This window comes from Marmota monax, unplaced genomic scaffold, assembly GCF_021218885.2.
Source record: "Marmota monax isolate L192 unplaced genomic scaffold, Marmota_monax_Labrador192_F-V1.1 WCK01_AAM20220418_F8-fsc00122, whole genome shotgun sequence".
NCBI classification, from domain to species: domain Eukaryota; kingdom Metazoa; phylum Chordata; class Mammalia; order Rodentia; family Sciuridae; genus Marmota; species Marmota monax.
The window spans coordinates 1855648-1875903 of record NW_026695223.1 but is presented as its reverse complement, the minus strand read 5'-3'; the positions used below and the strand labels follow the sequence as shown (position 1 = coordinate 1875903).

Genomic DNA, 20256 nt, shown 5'->3' with positions numbered 1-20256 from the left:
CAACAGAAATGGGTCAGTAGTCACTGTATTTCCACCGCAGGTTCAGTTTAGGTGGCATTTACCTTTTCGCCGTGTCTCTTCCAGGGCTTTGTGTGTGTGCCACAGTGAGGTGGATTGCCATGCTAGTCTCCATGGGCTATAGCAAGCCCTGTCCACCTTTAAAACCTAAATATCAATCAGAAAATATTTCATATCTGTATGTGACATATATTAAATGCTATATGTTATAGGTTTTCTATGTATAACCAATAAAACATTTATGTAATCAAAATGTATTCAATCTGGGTGTTATTTTAAAAATCAGATAACAGAATCTTATCTGATTCTAAGGAGCAAGGAGAATGGAGAAAGGCCAAGTGTATCAATGTGTTTTATGTCTTTTTATATTATAGCCATGATAGATTAGCTTTGATCCACTCTCAGACTGTTATTGGCTATTTTCAGAAATACTTAAAAATCATGTTAACATGGCTTTGGTCCCCATGAAAGTCAAGAGCCCTGGTATCATCATGCATTGAGATTTTCTGATTCGTTTCGGCTCTCAGGTTTGCCATTCTCAGTTCAGAGCACCTCTCTCTTTTTCTCTCTTTCTCTTTTTAAACAGATGATCCTTTCTTTCAGAGAAGCCTCTTTTTCTGCTGTTCCCCAAGCAAATGTTGCTTTCTTGAAGCAGCTTGAAGTAATCCTTTTTAAAGTAATCCTTTCTCACGTGCTTCCTAGTGGCTTTTCTGGGGGAGGGAGAATGCACAGGGGTGACAGTGTGATGCATGGATTGTGAAGGATTGCAACATACTACTAAGGTCTGTGTTCCTGCAAAATTTCAGCTTTATGCTTAGAAGAATTCTCAATTTTTTTTGTTTTGATCACATATGACCACACATAAACTGATGAATTTTAATCAATGGTATTTAGTGGCTCATTGCTAGAGGACAAAACAAAGAATATTTCTCCACAAATCTGCCATGTCACGAAGTTAACAAATTCTTTAAAATTAAGAGGTTTCCTGGTAAAGTCTTTCTTGAAGCACAAACACACACAACTACCTTTCGTTAATCATGAAAAGTCACATTAAATGCTCCAACTACCAGCTCCTCTTTAACAAATGCCAAAGCGTACGAAACTATAAAGTGTTTCTTTTTTGAGTTCATTTATCCTTTAGTAGCTCCCTTTCATTAGGTTCCATTTCCCTCCTGCTTTTCTCCCATCAAAATGAAACCATGTGACCCAATTTATACTTAATTCATTTTTTTTTCATCTTTCAAAGAACATTGAGTGCTTATTTCAGATACCAGATACTCAGTGGGATGTTGAAACTAGAGATCAGAAAGCTAAGGTTTCTTCCCTGGGGGGATGGAGGGGGGTGAGCATACCAAGAACAGAGCTAATTGAGTTCCTACCCTATGATTACAATATAATATGACAAGCGTCCCAGGACAGATTCTGGTTGTACTTCCATGTGACTGATGTTTTATTGAATATTTCTTATGTTTGCTTTTATTTTCTAATATTTAAAGTTAACATCCAGGAACATTAGCCTTTCTGCAGCTCACTGGTGTTCACACAGTTCCAAGGGTTTGAGTCATGGATAGATTCCTGTAATCACCATCATAACCAGGGTACAGATCACTGCATCACCCAGAAATGCTGCCTTTTATTCTACCCACTTATAATCCCTCCTCCCTAGTTCCCAGCCTTTGGCAACCATTGTTCACTATGGTTTTGTATTTTTGAGAATACCTTTTAAATGGCATCATGCAATTCGTAACTATTTAGCTGGCTTCTCTGATTGAACACAACATCCCTGAGTTTTATCTACGTTGTTACATGTATCAGTCATCTGTTGCTTTTTATAGCTGAAACTGAATTCCATTGTAGGAGGTTATCAGGGTGTTTATCCCTTCACCTGCTGAAAGATATCTGGGTCATTTCCAGTTTGCAGTGAATTCAATTAAGAGTTCAATTAAGAGCCAGGCAAGCTGATGCACACCTATAATCCCAGTGGGAGGCTGGGGCAGGAGGATCACAAGTTTGAGGCCAGCCTTGGCAATTTAGCAAGGCCCTGAATATCAATGGATCTATTTTAGGAGTCATTACTCAGGTTATCTATTTGAACATGGTGAGTTTCCTTTCTATAAAAAAAAAAAAAGTTGTTTGATGTTTTTGAGGAATTTGTTCACTGCATCTAAGTTATGAATTAATGTATGTAGAATTGTTAATGGTATTTCCTTGCTCCTTTAGTGTCTGTGAGGTCTCTAGTCTTATTCCTCTTTTATTCCTGATAGGAGTAATTTGTATCTCTCTCTTTTTTTCTGTTATCTTTATCACTCTTAATTGTCACTTATTGATTTTGTTCTTTTATTTGAAGAAGGGGCTTCAGTTTCATTGGTTTTTCTTGATTGCTTTCTTGTTTGTAATGTAATCAGTTTCTGCCCTTTTTTATTTCCTTTCTTCGGCTTGGTTGGGATTCATTATCTTCTTCTCTTTCCAGCTCCTCAAGGTGGAACTTCATTATTTGTCAAGTAGGCAGCTGACTCGGCTAAGCTCAGGCCCCAGGTGTGGACAAGCCTCCTGAAGCTCACAGTGTGAGCTTCCTTTTCAGAGGCTGTTCAGTGCTCGACTATCTGTCTGATGTGGGCACTCTTTGGCTAGCATGGGATGTGAGCGGGGTCTGTCCTGTCCAGTTCCTAATGTCTGGGTCGTGATGTTGAGGGCCAGAGCCATGTAGCTGCCACCAAGGGATGAAACCCTGAGTCCATAGACCTCCCTATGGGGTTGTTTTCTGACCTCCTCCCTCTCTGTCAGCATCCCTGGTACTTTCTGGTTTGCTGGGGCTCCCTCTTTCAGTCCTTTAGCCAGAAAACTAAGGCCTTGGATTTCTCATCTGCCACAGTGTTCCAGCGAGAGTGTTCATGTCCACTGATGAGCGGGGATATCACAGGAGGAGAAAGGGAAGCCTCTGGGCATCACAGCCACCGTGCGCTGGAAGGAGACCCCTCTTTTTCCGGATGGTAGTAATTTTGGCACCTGAAGTCCTTTGTCATGGCTGCTCCCACAGCTGCCAGGATAGCAAAATGGCCCCAGTTCTGGGGCTATGAAAATAAAGGGAAGAGAGAGAGTTCTCCCCCATTTCTCTCAGCATCCAGAGGAGCCTATTCTGGAACTCAAGCCAGTGCCCAAGCATCTCCCGAGTTGTCACTCCCTGCACCCAGGGCCACCTGAGGGCCAGGCCAGGGATTATGGGGGGAGGGTGGGGTTCTCACCAGCAGTGTGATGGTATTTTAAATTCAGGTCTTCTTCTAATTTACCGCTATCATTTACTTTTCAAAGTTCTCATATGAAATCTGACCAGGTTTTATAGCTGCACTTAGTGGGGGATAAAGATGGTATGAGTTTCCCCCATTCTGGGTTGGGAGCATCTCCACTGCCTTTAAAACCCAGGACCATCATCCATCCTTCCTACCCACTGCAGGGACTCAGAGAGTGCCAGAGGTAAACTAAGCAAAACAGCTCTGTGCACTGTGAACGGCCACAAACATATGTTAAATGTAGCATGCCATCTTGCACAGCAGTTATGATTTAAACCAAAACAGGATGTTCCCAATGCTAAATTGTGTGGGTTTGCTTATTACCTTGGGGAAGGCAAAGTTAGACACAGATCCATGAGAAAAGTATAAATTGTCATCTTTAACTACTGGCTCAATATGATTCAACATTCCAAAATTGCTTTCCATAAATGAGGGCATCTTGGTAAAAGATGAAAGAAAATTGATTTTTTATTCCAAAAGGAAAGGGAGTTTTACTAAGAGAAAAAGAAATAGTTTTTGATAGGCCAGTTTCCCTTAAGTTTCTGTCTTGGGTTGAGTTTAAGAATTTTATTGTTGAAAAGCTGCAAATAAAGAACTGAGAACCATCAATCTTCATGATTGAAGAATACAAACCAGCCACAGATGGGTTAGTGTTTGCATGCCTCTGGCCAGGGAAGTAATCTAGCAGACTCTTTGAACTGATTTCTAAAGTTCTTAATTCTCTTCTCCATTTAGTCACATCAGAGTTTTGGTACTGACATTTTCTGAAATTTGTGTAATATGTTGCAAAAGTTCTGTTTATCTCGTCTATTGAGTACTGGGATGTCCAATTAGAAAATAAGACTGGATATGCATTAGGCAGAACACTTTTTCTTTTCCTTCCTTCTCTTTGTAAACTCCACTCTACCACATCCTGCACTCTGTTGGAAGTAGCAAAAACATTGCCAAAGTAGAGATGTGCATGTGTGCCCTTATAAGCCATGAGGCTTCCTCTGAAGTACCTGAGACATCCATCACTCGTGGTTTGGCTCAATGAATTAAGCTATGGGTGGCCAAGCTCAGACCTTTGTAAGAATGTCAGGATAAATGGCACTCAAGGGCCAGCTGTCCTTCCAGAAGTATTTGTGTGACTGGAACAGAAATCTGTCCAGGCTCTTGATATATGGATTGTAATTTGGAGATCATCATTTTTGGTTCCAAAAACTAGTTTTGAGGGTTCCAAAAGGGCTAAGCACTCCAGATATCACAATTAGGTTTGTTGTTCATGCTTTTGTTTTTATTATTTCATTCCAAGGTGTTAATCTCTGAGTGATAGAATTACAGGTATTTTTTTTTCTTGAATTTGTGTATTTTCTGATTGATTTTAACAAACATGCATCACTCCTGTAACAGAGAAAAATGTAAAGTTTCATATATTAAAAAAAAAAAAACAGGAGAGAATTGTTTTGTTCATAGAATTAAAAGAAATGGTTGCGCCCAAGGCCAGACAGTGGAGTGTAGAAGTTAGTTTCAGGCTCTCTGGAAAGCAAAACTATTTGTTCTTCAGATTTTTTAGTGAAAGAATCTGGTAAGCTTTGCTGATTCTCTCTTCTTCTTTCCTCTCTTCAGACCCCCACTCTTCTGGGTTATCTTCCTAATGATTTCCACTGTCCACAGTGACCTGACTTAGTCAGATCCGGAGGCCATCTTTTCCTCTTCTTTTGCTATTTATTCTTCTCTGCTAGTTCCATAAGATAGTGCTGAGTGGGAAATTCCAAAGGACAGGAAGTAATGGCTACTTGAGTTTCCTCCCCTACTAATTCCCCAAGTAGAGTCCAGATGCAACTGAGATAATAGACTTTTTCCACTGCATTTTCTGCACGTTTCCCCAAGATCTCCCTTTTTCTGCTGGGCCTTCCTTTCACTCAGGGAGATCCGTAACCTATGGAAAAGCGGAAGCAGGTGCAGAGCACAGGCCTCTGATTGGAGCATCTCCCCTTTATTCTATAACCCTACCTTCCCCGTGGTAACCTCCTTCTATTTTTTGAGCATCTGGGGGAGCCAGGCACCTGCCTGTATGACACTGACTGTACATTACACTTTTGCATTTCAGTTTTAAAGATATTTTTAAAAATTCATTTGATCGTTGGGATACTTATCAGCTTTGAAGTTGTGTTATGGTAAAATTCAGAATCCTGTGAAAATTTGCTTCAAAGGGTGAAGTAGGTAAGATTTGTCATGGGACACCACAGGGTCTTCTATGGTTCTGAGAATGGAGCAGGAGGCCAGGCTTTCTGCTGCCTAGGGACTTACCTAATGTTTGGCCTTGCTGACTGCTAGAACCCAAGTGGACTTTTACATTTAGACACGGAGGTAATATGCATCCATGCTCTACCACGCATCTCACAATGTGATCAATATAACAACTTAATAGCTATGTTAGGTAGCAAATTGTATTATCCTCATTCTATAGATGAGAACACTGAGAACAAGAAATGGTAGAAAACTTGCTTCCAACATACTATACATAAAGCCAGAATTAAATTCCAGGGCTATTTGCTTTGAAGACAGCATTTAAGGCATTGAACTCCATGTAAAAATAAACTCAAGTGTTTTCCTATGTGTGTATGTGAGTGTGTGTGTGTGTGTGTGTGTGATTTATATATTTTAATCAAATCATACTATGTAAACGTTTTAAGAAACAGTGGAATGGGACTAACTTAGAACTCAATTTTGAGCATTTCAAATGTGTGACTCTTTGGTGTTAGAGGTTTGCAGTTCAAGTGTTATTACAAGAAAAAAATTCAAAGAGACACCCAGTTAAAAATAAATTCTTGCACAGCCAAAGAATTTGTAAAATCTTTTAGAATAGTTATTTGCAGTGTTCGGTTTGAAATAGGCTTATCAGGATGGGTCATGTGTGCATCTACCGTGGAGGATGGCTCCTGTGTTCTTCTGCAAGCCAACGCCACACGGCTCAGCATTCAGTACACTTACGTAAGGGCACAATACATTAAGGATTCACTCACAATTTAAAATTATATCTCTGTTGCTTTTAAAATTTATGCTTAGAGATGAATTATTCATGTCTGCGTAGGTGTAGGAAGTCTTATGACTCAGCATTTTTTGTACAGTAAAAGGTCACTTCAGAAGTAAAGCAAATATTAACTGCTGGTTTGTGGCTGGAGTGTGCGGGGCACAAGGGGCCATTGCAGAAGTAGATTCAGGGATGAGGCTGAGAGTTTGGAGGCAGGTTGTGATACAGTACATGGTCCAGGTGTATTGGGTGGGAAAAAAGAGGGAGGGGATTCATCCATTTTTTAAACATCAATATAGTTTGAAAAATAAGCATAATCTGACCTTAAGGATAAAATTAGTTCAATAAATACAAAAGTCCCATTTTTCTTAACATACTATGACTTTCAGAAGGAGAAGAGGAAACTCGGGTTCAAATATCCAAAACAGAGATATAGAATTCATAGAGATTTCTAAGCCAGCTTGGAATTCTGGAAAGTGACAAATTAACAGTCCTCTCATTCTTCCATTTTGTATCTTTTTTTAAAAAAATAAATACTTATAAAATTGGAACAAAAGGTGTTAGCGCTTTTCGTGCCTCTTTTTACTAGCTGTGTGTGTGCATTTGCTAGCATTGCCATGACAAAGTGCCACAGACGTGGTTGCTTCAATGACAGAAGAGTGCTTTCTCTTGGTTCTGGAGGCTGGAGTGTCCAGGTTGGTTCCTGCCCCTCTCTCCTTGGCTGCCTGCCATGTGTTTTCATTCCTCCACATACGTCTGTCCAAACTCCTTCTTCTTATAAGGACTCCCATCTTATTTCATTAGGACCTACCCAAATGATCCCATTGTAATTTAGTTCCCTTACTAAACACCTTATCTCCACACAGAGCCCCGAATTCTGATACCCAGGGGCCAGGACTTCATCCTCTCAGCTCAGCCCATAACAGCATCATCCCAAGTACATTTGGCAGAACTTTGGTTATTTTCCTTTTTGTGTCAAATTGTTTGAAGGTTGAACTTTGTGTATAGCACTTGATTTTGGAAGTTTATTTTTTTTTAAATTGAAGGGTACAAGGGGAACTAAAGGAAATCAACCTTTAATTTAGAGCAGATTTTAAGTATCAATTAGATGAGATACTGCAAAGTTGTTAATCTCTACCCCAAATTTATTTTCTGTAAAATAAGGTGGGTGAATAATTATGTACCTTAAATTTTAATTTCAATCTGAATTCCTAAGGTGTTATCATAAGGAAAGCAACTGCAGAAATGCATACAGACTCTAAATAGAAAAAGAAAGAATCTCACTTGTCTTTGTGAATAAAAAATTTACTTGCAAATTGACTCTCTACCGAAGGAGAAAAAAAAATCTTTAGATTGTTATTAATGGGTTTACTGCATTCAGGGAGAAAAAAGAAACATTTCAATATTTACTGCAGTACTGTAATAATAACTGATTTTATCTTCTGACATAGAATGAGGAGAACATCAATAACAGAAGTCTAGATGTTTATTTTGAATGTTTCAAAAATGTGTTTGTATAGGATTGCTTGGCTAAGGTGGTAATGAACTCTGAGGTGTATTTCATGAGAGGCTCAGCTTAATTATACCAATTCAATTGAGTTTTCCTGGCCTGTTGGAACACCCTAGAACACTTACATGAAATGAAAAGAGAGTACATTTTTAAAGGCAAGAAAAAAAGAAACCCTTGTTGATGCTACATTTAATTAGTCTCTAGAAATCTCATCACATTTTATGTCAGAAAAATGAATTCAAAAAATGAATTCAGCAAATTCCCAAGTTATGGCTAAGATAATTTGACTAAAATGAAAATGCTGTTTGGAAGAATTACAAATGGAACAAAAAGATTAAAACTTCATGTAACAAAGTCCTGTAGTTTACTTTTATTTTATTTTTTATTTATGGCTCTCAGGAGAGATGGCTTCTGTCCTCTAATTGGGACATAAGTATATGTCTTGGGATGATACTGTTGTGTTGTTCAGCAAAGTAAAGAATTGAATATATTTCCTGAAGGAAAGTTTCTTGACTTTGAATTCTTAATACTGGACCCTTGGTAGAGATTCCATCTGCCTTCATGTGGCAGGTGAGAGGAGAGAAAGAATTGGGACAAGCAAATATACCCCAAATGATGGTCACATTCTATTATGATATTTCCAAAAAGATCATTCCAGTTTTCCCTTTTCATTCTTTTCCTATTAATATTGTTAGAAAAAAAATTAACTAGTTATATTAGTCAGTTTTCCATTACTATATGCATCTGTTTCTTCCTCGACCACGGTGACTTTTTAGTTTACCTCTGAAAATACATTCCAAGGAACTTTTTGTCATCCGGGTTTACTATCAAGTTTTACAACAGTTTATCTTTGTTGATTAGTAATCCCATTAGTGAAATTGTATGACTTTTACAAGTTGCATTCTAGAAAAATATTTTTATTCTGTCGATTATTATGGAGTCAAGAAGAATGATTCTAAAAATAAGAGCAGTTTTAAAATCTCTCAGTCGTCTAGTCAGGGAGTAGAGGAGGGGACTGAGAAGTTTTCACCCAATTGGTTAATTTCACTGAGTCAGGCAGGAGAGCCAGAGGACTCTCCATTCTTTCTTTTTGGATTTCCGATGAGGAAACATGGGCTGGTAGGATGCATCTGTGAGACCAGTGGGGACTTGGGTTTCCACCAGCTGTAGGTTCCTGAAGTGTGTTGTGATGCTGGTTCTCTCTCCAGATCCCTGGGTACCCCCCTACTGAGCAGTCAGGATCTTGGCAAGCACTTGCCAACCTGAAGAAAAGAAATGAGTCCAAAAAGTGTTAGTTACCAAGTAGTTAAGAAAAAAAAAAATTTTCAAATAGTGTTTTATCTGACACCCAGATTTTAGGAAAGTATATGAACCCATTTATGAAATATTTTACGTAGAAAGCTAAAAATGAGGAAATGTTTTTTAGGTAATGCTATTTATCACTAGGCTAATGCTTACTTTTGTTCTTCTTCATAGAGAATAAAACATGGAATCTTCAGAGCAAGTCTGTTTCTAGGAATGTACATCTCCTCTCACAAAAATTTCAGAGTAGCTTTTCAATGGAAACACATATGATAGTTCATGCATTCCATCCTTTCCCAACCTTCTTGGTCTGTATTATAATTTCCCACCTCTTAAGATACTTGTATTAGTCAGTTTTCCATTACTATAACAAAGTTCCTAAGGCAGGCTTACTTTATAAATAAAATAGGCTTATTTAGCTCACAGTTTGGGAGGCTAAAAGTCTAAACAGCATTGCCAAGGCTTTGGCAAGGACCCTGTTGCCTGTCTCACCTTGTGAAAGGTGACGATGGTGGGAGAATATGTGGGAGTGAGAGACCACATCACCAAACAGGAAGCCAGACAGCATTTGGGGCCCTACAGTTTCTTCCAAACTCAGCAAGGACCTCCCTCTATACCATACATTCTAATATCCAACCCCCCAACATATCGACACTGGGGAATAAGACCCTGACACACCCACATTTGGGGAGTGAGCAACATCCAAACTATAGCAATGTCCATATTCATCTTCATTCCATTATTGCTTAGTGCATTTTGGCTATTTGCTTTGTTGGTTATTTTTATTTTATAAACCATTATAAATTCTTAGTTTCTTTCTATTTACAGATGAAGTAAGTGTTGTCATTTAAAAATTACAATCACGTCTTTTTCTGGTAAAAAAATTGCTTTAGGGTTACACATAGACTCCACCTCTCAGCTCCTCAAAGGCTTGGTGCAGAATTGAGCCAGGGGTTGCAAGCTGAATTTCTGGGCTCTTCCTGGCATGTGTACAGGGCCACACATGTTTCCTTCTGTAAAGTGACAGTTTTTAAACCACAGAAATCACAACACTTCCTCCCCACATCTTTCCAGTACAGATAACCAACTTGTCATTTGCAAACAAAAACATGATAATAAAACAGTTTGTGATTGTAAACCTATGCAAGGATTTTTAGCACTTTAAATAGCAAATAGGTGTAAGATCTCACTTGGATAAATAGAAATTGGAACCTGAAGTAGAAAATGTCTGTCTGTCTTTCTAAAGCCACTGTGTTGGCTTGAGTGACATCATCCTTCCATGTCTCATTGACTCAACTACAACGGCTCCTACCCCAATGGAGATAGTGGCGGATGGTCCTCCCTTCAATCAGAGCAGCGAAGGAATTCTCTGCCCCATTACCAGCTACAAGCTAAAATGACCTTATATTAGCATTTTTATATAAAATGTTTAGTCATTTTGAATAGCCAGGAAACCTCCATCCCATGGATTCACTTCTTAACACGGAAGTGATTTTGGCCTGATAGTCTGATGTGACAGAAGACAGGGCCTGAATTTTTTACCTGTTTCTATTCCAACTGCTCTCAACAGTTCTTCTCCCAACAATCTGAGTTTGCAGAATTCTACTACAAAAATGCATGTTCCCTCCACCTTGAATTTCCACCCGTTCTCATTTCCTGTGTATTTGCTTCCTCTTTGCCTTTCTTTATGACATTTATCTAACTTTTGCTCTTTGTAAGCATGAGTGGGACTTTAAAGACATTTTTTTTTCTTAAAGGTTTGTCATTACCAATTGCCAATCCAGCAAGTAGCAGGGCAGGAGACTCCACTTTCGTGAGCTCTGGATTTTCAGATGGTATCTCATCCCAGGCCTGTGTGTAGACCAGCGGCAAGCCAAAGAATCAGCTCACACTATGATGCCTGAGCATTGAGATTCTTGTCTGGTGGGTAGTTTTCGTACCAGGAGTTGACTTTCCCTTTGAATCAAATTCTGCGGGGTGGTCCCCATTGTACCCCCGATTCACAGAGCATAACACACATGAGTAGATATGATGAAGAATGCAGTCAGTTGTCATGAAAAAGCAACTTTTCTTCTTGCAATGTTAGGCGGTTCTTAAACAGTCATTTGACACGAGTTGAAAACCTCACATTTAACAGAGGTTGCAGGAGATCTACAGATGGCTAGAAATGGGCATCCTGCCCTGGAAGAGCTCAAGAATGTGATGGGAGGTGTGGCCATCACATTGGCATTTAAAACAGAATGGAGTGTGAAGGAATTTTAGGTGCAGAGGCCCACTTAGTCAAGGTGCAAGATGATAGAAGCCGTGTGTGTGTGTGTGTGTGTGTGTGTGTGTGTGTGTGTGTGTGTGAGAGAGAGAGGGGGGGGGGAGGGAAGGAGCAAAGAAGCATTAGTATTTGGAAGATATTTGGAGGAGAGTGAATTACCAGGGAGAGAAAGAAGGAGCGACTGGAAGCTTGGGAAAGTTGGGAAACCAGAAGTGTTTTGAACTGAAATCCAAGAGAACAGGGCTTCTGGGAAAAGAGAGGGAACAAACAGTGGGAAAAGAGAAGGTGAGGACTTTGAGCCCTTGGCAGTCAGCGGTTCAGTGACTTAAAAAGAAATCCCACCAGGGGGAGCTGCAGTTTTAGCCACATGGACGTCTGGGTGGGCGTGGCCGCACAGGGAAGCGTGGGATTGGCTGACTGGGTCAGTAGCAGTGATGACATTCACTGCCACAAAAAGAAGCAGGAGGTCAGGAAGAATGTGAAACGTGGATCCAGGTTGTTGGCCTCTCAGCCTCTAAAGCAAAAACGATGAAACTGCTGTTCCTGGTGAGCTCTCTGCAGTGCCACCAAGGAGAGTCGGGGCCTGGTCTTCTCCTTTGCTTCCCCTTGATAGACCAGGGACATGAAACTGGGCGGAGACGGCAGTCTGTAATAGCTGCACAGTGACTTCACTCTGTACCGTATTCATCTATCGCACATTTCAAAGGCCTAGAAATTTGTTATAAATTTCCATGAAAGCATGGATTAATGACAGTGTGTGCAAAATAAATTTTGTCTCAGCCAATGTCATAAAAGTTCCTTGATATTTGATAAGTAGAGTCTATTTTTAATCCTTTGGCTCATAAATCAGATAACAATGTGTCTCACTTTTGTGCTTAAAGTGTATACTTTTTGGTCATTAGTCTCAGGGACTTAAAACCCGATACCCAACAAATACTGAATTAGATGGGGTCTAAATTTTTTTTTCCCAACTTTGTAACACTTTCATGAATCACAGGAAGGTCCGGAAGTATAGCTGTCCCAAATGATTTGTGAGCCGTGACAGCAAATTGTCATGTCACAATGGAAGTCCTAGAGACTGAGCACCTGTTCAACTGCTATCGAAAAGAATTAACAACCTTTAAAAACTTCTTCAGGAAAACATGTTGGGCACTGGGATCGCAGGACTAGTCATTGCCAATGTGATTTTGGTCTATTCTTATTAAGATTCAAAAACTTCTGTACAGTTCCTTTTAGATTCCTGAGGCATTGTTCTCTTCTCCAGGCAGAAGACAACTGAATTATGAGTGTTCTGTCTGACTTTGGCAGGTGTCAAAAATTCATTTTAAATCTCTGTTCAGAAGCCTTGACTCAGTTTGGTTTTGTTGTAAAGAGGTCTTCCTGCATATGTTTTGAATAGGTTGTCACTGACAATTCAAAAATGTCCCAAGGTAAATGTCAGCAATTTTTAGGAAGTTGCTAAAGGAAGCCATTGATTATAATTTTATTTAAATTAGGCCCAGCTTGACAGCTGATCTGAGGATAGGGTGGTAGATGTTTCATAACAATTTAATTGGAGAACATATAGTAGTGAAACAGATTATTTACCTTTTTTTGGTAGGGACATCTACTATCTGTTTGTTCTTTATTCTTTCATTTTCATATGCATGAATTCCAGTAGAGATAAAATGCAAGAAAGTGGGAAGATAATCCAGCATGGATGCACATCCTGATCCAGAGATCAGACAGGACAGAAATGCACAGCTAATTTGGAGTTTCCTCTGGGGTTCACAAAGAGAAAAGCCACAGGGAAGCAGCTCAGAGAAGCTCCAACACCAAACAGTGCTAAAGCCTCAGGGCCACGTTCAGTCCCAGAGGAATTCAACTTCTGTGTTTCATTTACTTTTTTGTTCATAAATATTATTGTAAAGGACATGGGCCTATTCTAGGTGGTGGAATCCCAAAGAGGAGGAGGAGAGAGTCTTTCATACTGGACACTTACACTCACAATTAATATTTAAACATGAGGCCAGTGCAAAGGAATTTCACTAAAGATTAGTTAGAAACACACTTGATTGTATCTAGATTATGATCAGGGTAGAATCTCATATTGGCATTACTGAGAAGAACTTAAAGCAGTTTATTATTGTCATTTAATTAGGCCTGAAGGGAGACAAGCAGAGTTGTGAAGCTTTTTCTGCCTCACAAAACAAAACAACAAAAACAGCTCTCTCTCTCTCTCTCTCTGTAGGCAACAAATGCCTGGTAAGATTATAGCCCTTCACAAAAATCCATGCATCTCTATAGTGAATGTTATAAGGGCCACATCTTAAATTGAACCATCTAAGAAATGTTTTTTTTCTAAATATTTTTTAAGCTGGGACACAATGCCTTATTTTTTTTAATGATATACTTTTATGCGGTGCTGAGGATTGAACCCAGCGCCTCACCTGTGCTAGGCAGGTGCTGTGCTGCTGAGCCACAACCCCAACCCCTAAGAGGTGTTAATGAAAACATTAAACAGGATATTTACAAGGCAGAAAAATGTAGAATAATTATATAACTTTAAAAGTCTTCTCGGCAACACAAATTAGGGATTTTATTCTTCATATCTTTAAGTCAAATATTGCAAACATGCCCCCATCTCCAACAGCATTCTTATTAACGAGAGACGGTTAATTACTCTGAATTCTGTCTCCTGCCCATGTTGACACTCTCAGCATGCCAAGCCTTGCTTTCTGTTCATCAAAACTACAACTCTGGGTTCCACTATGATGTATTATTTAGGACTGAGTAAGAAAAGTAAGACTTGTAGAAACTGGCATATCATTGAGGTGCTAATTATAATAACGACAATCATACGTTATTTCTGAACATTTGATATTTACCAGAAATGTGCTAACAGCCTTATGTGCATCTTCTTATCTAGTACTCACTCCAGTTCTATCATCAGTCTCATTTTCAGATCAGAAAATGGGCTTAAAGCAGGTAGCTTTAGAGTTCTCAAGATCAAGTGTAAATCCACGGAATTCAGATTGTGCCTAAGATTTCTTTTACTTCTTGCTTTCCTCACTGAGCTCTGTTGTCTTAATCAATCATTGACACCACACACATGATCAATCTTTGATGACAGTCATTGTCACCACACGATCTCTTCTCATTGAAAAAACCAATGAGACCTCTCCCAGGTGATTGGTGTTTTCAGCAAGAAGAGATCCTGTGGTGTCAGTGGCATTAAAGCGATCTTGGGACACCAAAGCACCTAGTTCATCTGCTTCCTCTGTAGGATGAATACTCCAGGCAGGAGTTTGGGTGAGAGGAGTCTTGTGTGAGGCTGAGAGAAACTGTGTACTAAAGAAATTAATTTGAGGAGGAAGAGATCTCAGAGCATAAGGGAAGACTTGACTCTAATGGGCTGAAATTTTACATAAGGACAATAAAAAGAGAAAAAGAACCCAGAGCTTATTGCAATGGCATCTCTGGAAAAGCAGAAGCAGGGGGAGCAGGGGGAGCAGGGGGAGCAAGAGTCAGGTGCAGATTTAATGTCAGTGAGTGTTCGAGGGCTTGTCACAATGGCATGGCAGTCCACCTCCCTTCCAACACCTCTGGGTGACAGGTGTGCAAAATGTGATTAGGGGAAGCTGTGTTTGAGGGTGTTGTGAGCCCATGTGAGTGACTGAAGGAGAGGAGATCTTAATATGGCTCTCAAGAAAGTGGTCACGGGGAACAATTGAGAGTCAGGAAGTTCCACTCTGCATGAGGAGCAGAGCCATAATGTTGCCCAGGAAATTAGTGAGAAGGCAACAGGTTGTGGTCACTACCCAATATGAAGGAGAGTTCACAGATTGATGAATTCCTTAGAGGAAACCTGAGTGGTCCCATGGAGGTCAGGTTTAGAACCCTTGAAGTGGTGCCTGGGTCAGTATGGGATATCGTGTGTTAGCTATTCGCAGGGAGGCAAGGTTTTATTTGCTCACATTGTTAAGTCTCTTCTGTGCTTTACTAACTTCCTTGGCAAAGTGTAATTTTAGAAAACTAATGGCAGTTCTCTTCCCCAGACTCCAAGGGAAAACATTGTCATCCTCCACCTTCAGCCAGCCATTAATGGGGAACAAATGCATTTTGACATAAGGGGACAAAATTGCATTCCTTGGATTTCATTTAATCTTGGTACACTTTCTTTCTTTCTCCTTCAAGCTGTCTGCTTTCATGTTATTAGTTGGCTTTGTAAAATACCAGGTGGGAGAAGATCCAGGCATGTGAAATGTCACGACTTCAGCCAAGCTTGACAGTTTCCCCCGGAACCTTGTGAGAAATGAAATATGTCTAGGGAGGGTTCTGGACACATTCTAAACTTCTTCCAATATTGGACAGCAGCAGATGCTAGTATTAGGTGAGCCTTATCCAGGAGAGAATTTTTCAGAATAATTACTAAAATGATATCAGTTAATATTCATTGAGCACTTACAACATGACAGCACTTTTTCAAAGCAGATTGCATGTACTGACTCATTTAATTCTCACTGTGACCCTGTGAGGTGCATGCTGTTATCTGCATCTTACTTATGAGGAAGTGAAAGAATGGAGCTTTCTGATTGACCAGTGATTACAAGAACTTCACTTCAAATCCAGCCAATCTGATTTGGAGTCAAGTTCTTAATCGATTTGTGGTATTGCCTCATTTATCTATGGTTTACAGCAGGTGAAGAAAAATCCAAAGGGGTTTCCATCACAGACTTTACGGTCCAAAGCCCTAAAATGTGTTGTCAGGGCTCAACTGTGGCAAAGTTTGATAGGAAGCAAAACATTAGTTGACTTACAATATGGGGTTTAAGAAAGTTGCTAGTGGTGGGAAAACTGGATGTGTAAGTTGTTGAGAGAAGATGGGAGATTGGGTGGGTGAGGATATTATGTGGTGGCCAGTCTGTCTGGCTTAGCTGGTCATTCTGGAGATGAAGTGAAATAGTGCATGGATTAATTTTGCATCTACAAAGTTCTATTCAAATGATAGCTCCTATTGTCTGTCCATGGTGTGACCCCTGGAAGTCAGGAACTTTGGTGGGAACCCAGTGATTCAGGAAGAAGCACTGTTTAGGTTGGCATCAAAGGGCATCAATGAGAACCTGGGAGATGGACAAGGAGCAGACACTGATGGATTTTGAAAAAAGTGGTACAATTGGTGAGCTCAACAGGGGAGCTCATGATGTGGGGAGCAGGGACTGGCTCCTTCTCTGAATTCTTTTTCCTACTTGGTATCTGGGCTATAATAAGGTCCTAGTTTTGGTGCCTCCTTCCCACTGAAGAAGACTAGAGCTCTCTGCCATTAGGTCCACTGTTATCTCAAAAGAAGGTTAAGGAGAGCTCATTCAACTCCTGCACCCCCAGACCCCATTACAGGATATGAAGGACCATCATGTTTCATGGTTCTACCTTTCTTCTTAACTGTTATGTTCATAGCAAAGTATTTGCTAATTGCAACCTTTATAGATCACTTAGGTGAACCTGTAAATTAAAGAAAGATTAGACCCCCTTAATTTGGGGATAAGTGTTTGGTATTACCATCATGTGGTCATCTATTAAATGCTTAAATTCTTTCCTAACTTTGTACAGCTAATTCTCTTTGCTGTAATCCTTATTTTTACTCTTATCCAGAGTTATCATTTATTTACAAATTGACATACTTTTCAAATGACATGTTATTTCACTAAATATGATGATCCTCAATGCAAAATAATCCCCAAGTCCCACCACATAGAGATAACCACTTGGAACATCTTGTTGAAGATTGCTCCAAACACTTCTCTTACATATACAGACTCCTAAATTCTATAATTTGCATGCAGGAGCTTATGCTGTGTATAATTTCCCAGGACTCTTTTTTCACTTTGCAATATGTTATGGGCAGACTTTCTTCTAAACTCATTTCCCTTCCACACATCTATAATATCTGCCTTATGCTCTCTTATTATAATTACTGTGGGTACTTAGCCATCCCCTTGTCTATTGTTTATTGATGAAAAAGAGTCTTAGAACCAACAGAGATCTTCAGACTCTGCTAGCTCAGATGTTAAGGCTTTGCTGTCACATCCATAGGTTTTTTGGTATCTAACCATTGACTTGGAGCTCCTCAGAGGAGCACTGGGTAGTAGAGAGAGCATGAAGCTGACATGTGGGGAGAAGAAGTCCCTGTTCCAAGCTCTGTCACTTAGCAACTATGTGACCTTAAAATCACTTTACCTTTCTGAACCTCAGTTTGCTGATCTGTAAAATGATATGGGGATGCTTAATGCTTGAGGTCAATGCTACTAAATACTATTCTGTCAAACTAGATCTCTCATCACCTCTTAAATGCTCATGTGAGCTTTATTCCTTAGACCTCTTCAGTGTCCATTGCAAGGTCGATACAAAGTTGTGAATGATGGACTGATGCAGCCACTGAATCCATCATCTCAGCCTTCCCCCAGGACTGCCCAACTCTGAGGTTTCATATTGATTTTAACCCAGCGAATCTCAGGCCTTTTAACCTGCCTGCTGTCTCACTTTAGAAGGTGCAGTTATATCTACATTTTAAAACGTCTTAAGTGTGTGAGTGTGAAAGATAGGGAGAGAGCTATATGTGAATATGTGAATATACATACATATATTCTACCTCTATATCTATGTATATCTAGATATGTATATTATTTTTATATTAGTACAATTGAAATCTAGGAAGGAATTTCTATTATTTGCCCTGAAATGAGATTTTTAGATAAGAGAATGAGATTAATTTTTTTTTCACTCCCTCTTCCAGAGTTGCAGTGAGATTAAATGGGTATGGGTTCATGGGTCTCTGTGTCTTTGAGGTGGGTCAAGAGCAGTGTCCTGAGGTCTAAAGCGGCTTCTTCCTTCCAGCCATTGTTTTCATTCCTTCCCTCCCTCCTTCCCATCCTTCAATTCTTCCATTTTCCTTCCTTCCTTCCCTTTCTTCTCTTATTTGCCTTCCTTTTCTTCCCCTATAGAAGTGAATTGAAGAGTAATGCTATTCTCTCTAGTTTGGTCAGTGGTGACTTTTATCACTGTTTCATATAAAAATGAGCAGCAATCCTCTTTGCTCAACTGCTGAAATATAAATATGAGGTGGTCTCTGCGGACAAGCCAGGACTGTGTTATATTCATGTGTTAAAGAAACCTGTAGATCCACAGGGGAGGTAACAAAAACTAAGCTATTTCACTCAACTTGTGCCTGATATGAAACTTCTTTGAAAATGTCATTTAAGAAAACATCCAAGAAATCTAGTTACCAACTTTCTGAGGGTGAACAGGAAGCTACAGGAAGTTTGGTGCTGTCCCCTTTGTTGAATATGTGTCCTGAACCAGCTTGGGTTAAATGCCTTCCAGATGAATTACATACTTCATTCTCTGCCTAATGAAACAATGAAAGTACACTATACCTATCGACTTTTTATTTGGGGAAGCTCAGAGGTACCTTCATAGGCAGTGCTCACTGTAACATGCTCTAAGTGACAGGTGTTTTCAGAGATGACTCCATCGAGGAGAGCTATTTCAATTGTAGTTCTGTGCTTTCTGGATTCTCATTCTGTCCTTTTTATTGGTTTTTCTCTCTCTTCCGAGGGTCAGGCCACCACTGACCAGGTTCGACTACTGTGGACCTTTCATTTTTCATAGTAACACCCTGCTTCTATTTCCAATTAGCCACGTCTAATTTGTTATGTAACAAAACACATTTTTCCTTAACATTTTGATAAATTAATATCAAATATTATATAAAGTGGTCTCCAAAGGGCTTTTTTTCTGCTGGTTTTTATGTTATTAGCTAAATTGCAGGAATGTTAGGTTCTGGTAAACAACTTGCAATTCTCGGTTGAATGTGAACTTTTTCTTCTAAGCCAGAAGAGACGACCTTGTCCCTAGTCCCTCCAGGTGCATGACTCCCAGTTCTTCTCTCTCGTTTGTATCTGACCACTCGGTTCTTGTTTTGCAGTCCCCAGTCTGTCCCAGATCGCCTGAGGATCCGGGTGAACAAAATCAGTTTACAAGACTATGAAGGATTCCACTACGACAAAGAGAAACTTCGGGAAGCTTGTAAGTTGCTGGTGCTTGTAGGTTTCCTAAGATCAGCTTGTCTTCAGCTTCTTGACCCTCTTTGGTTTGATGGGCAGAGTCACTAGACCATGGCTAGGGAAGCACAGTAACATGCAAACTCCAAATGATGATCTGTGGGCCGGAGAGAACAGAACTGGGAAGGGAAAGCATTAGAGTCCAATCACTCAGCTCCCGGAGCAAGGTCAGGAGCTCCCAGCTCGTTCACCACTGTCAGTCCCAGCATTGCCCGCAGTGAGGGAAGCAGAAAGCAGGTAAGACCATGGCAGAGGAACACCTACAAACCCTCGAGGCAACACGGTTCTCTCTCTGGGGCCTGCATTATCAAATACTTCCCTCATTCTTACACAAGGGTGGCAAAGTTAGCCATGAAGGCACATCCATCATTTTTAGTTACCATCCTCTGGTGTGATGTCAAAGAACATCTCACAGGATGCAGAATGCTTTGTCGATAGAGTAACTCACGGAGGATAAGGTGCCATGGTTTCTGAAGTCTCAAATTGAGTCAACATATGAATTCTCCATGTATATATGTTCTGTATACTTCATTGAACACATAGCTCATTGTCAATTTCCCTCATCAATCAGTATTTATAGGACACTTTTTACATTCTGGTCACTATCTTACAATTCTGAAATTCTGAACTCCTTCTTAATTGTGGAGGCCAATAGTCAAGCTTAGTAAGATCAAGGATGGTAATGAAGATCAGTGTCTAGGTGAACAGACAAGGATGCCACCAAAAAGAAAGGAGTTTTATGGGGCCAGGATTGTGGC

The 20256-nt window shown here is 39.9% G+C and overlaps 1 protein-coding gene across 13 annotated transcripts in view; it reads left to right on the top strand.

Moving 5' to 3' along the window:
* Positions 1 to 20256, top strand: part of Dgki (diacylglycerol kinase iota) — a 428822-nt gene that overhangs the window by 300873 nt on the left and 107693 nt on the right. For all 13 annotated transcript variants that reach the window (XM_058575765.1, XM_058575763.1, XM_058575762.1 and 10 more), the window contains one exon: positions 19363 to 19463. In XM_058575765.1, the coding sequence (XP_058431748.1) occupies positions 19363 to 19463 (101 nt within the window). The remainder of the gene's footprint in view (positions 1 to 19362; positions 19464 to 20256) is intronic.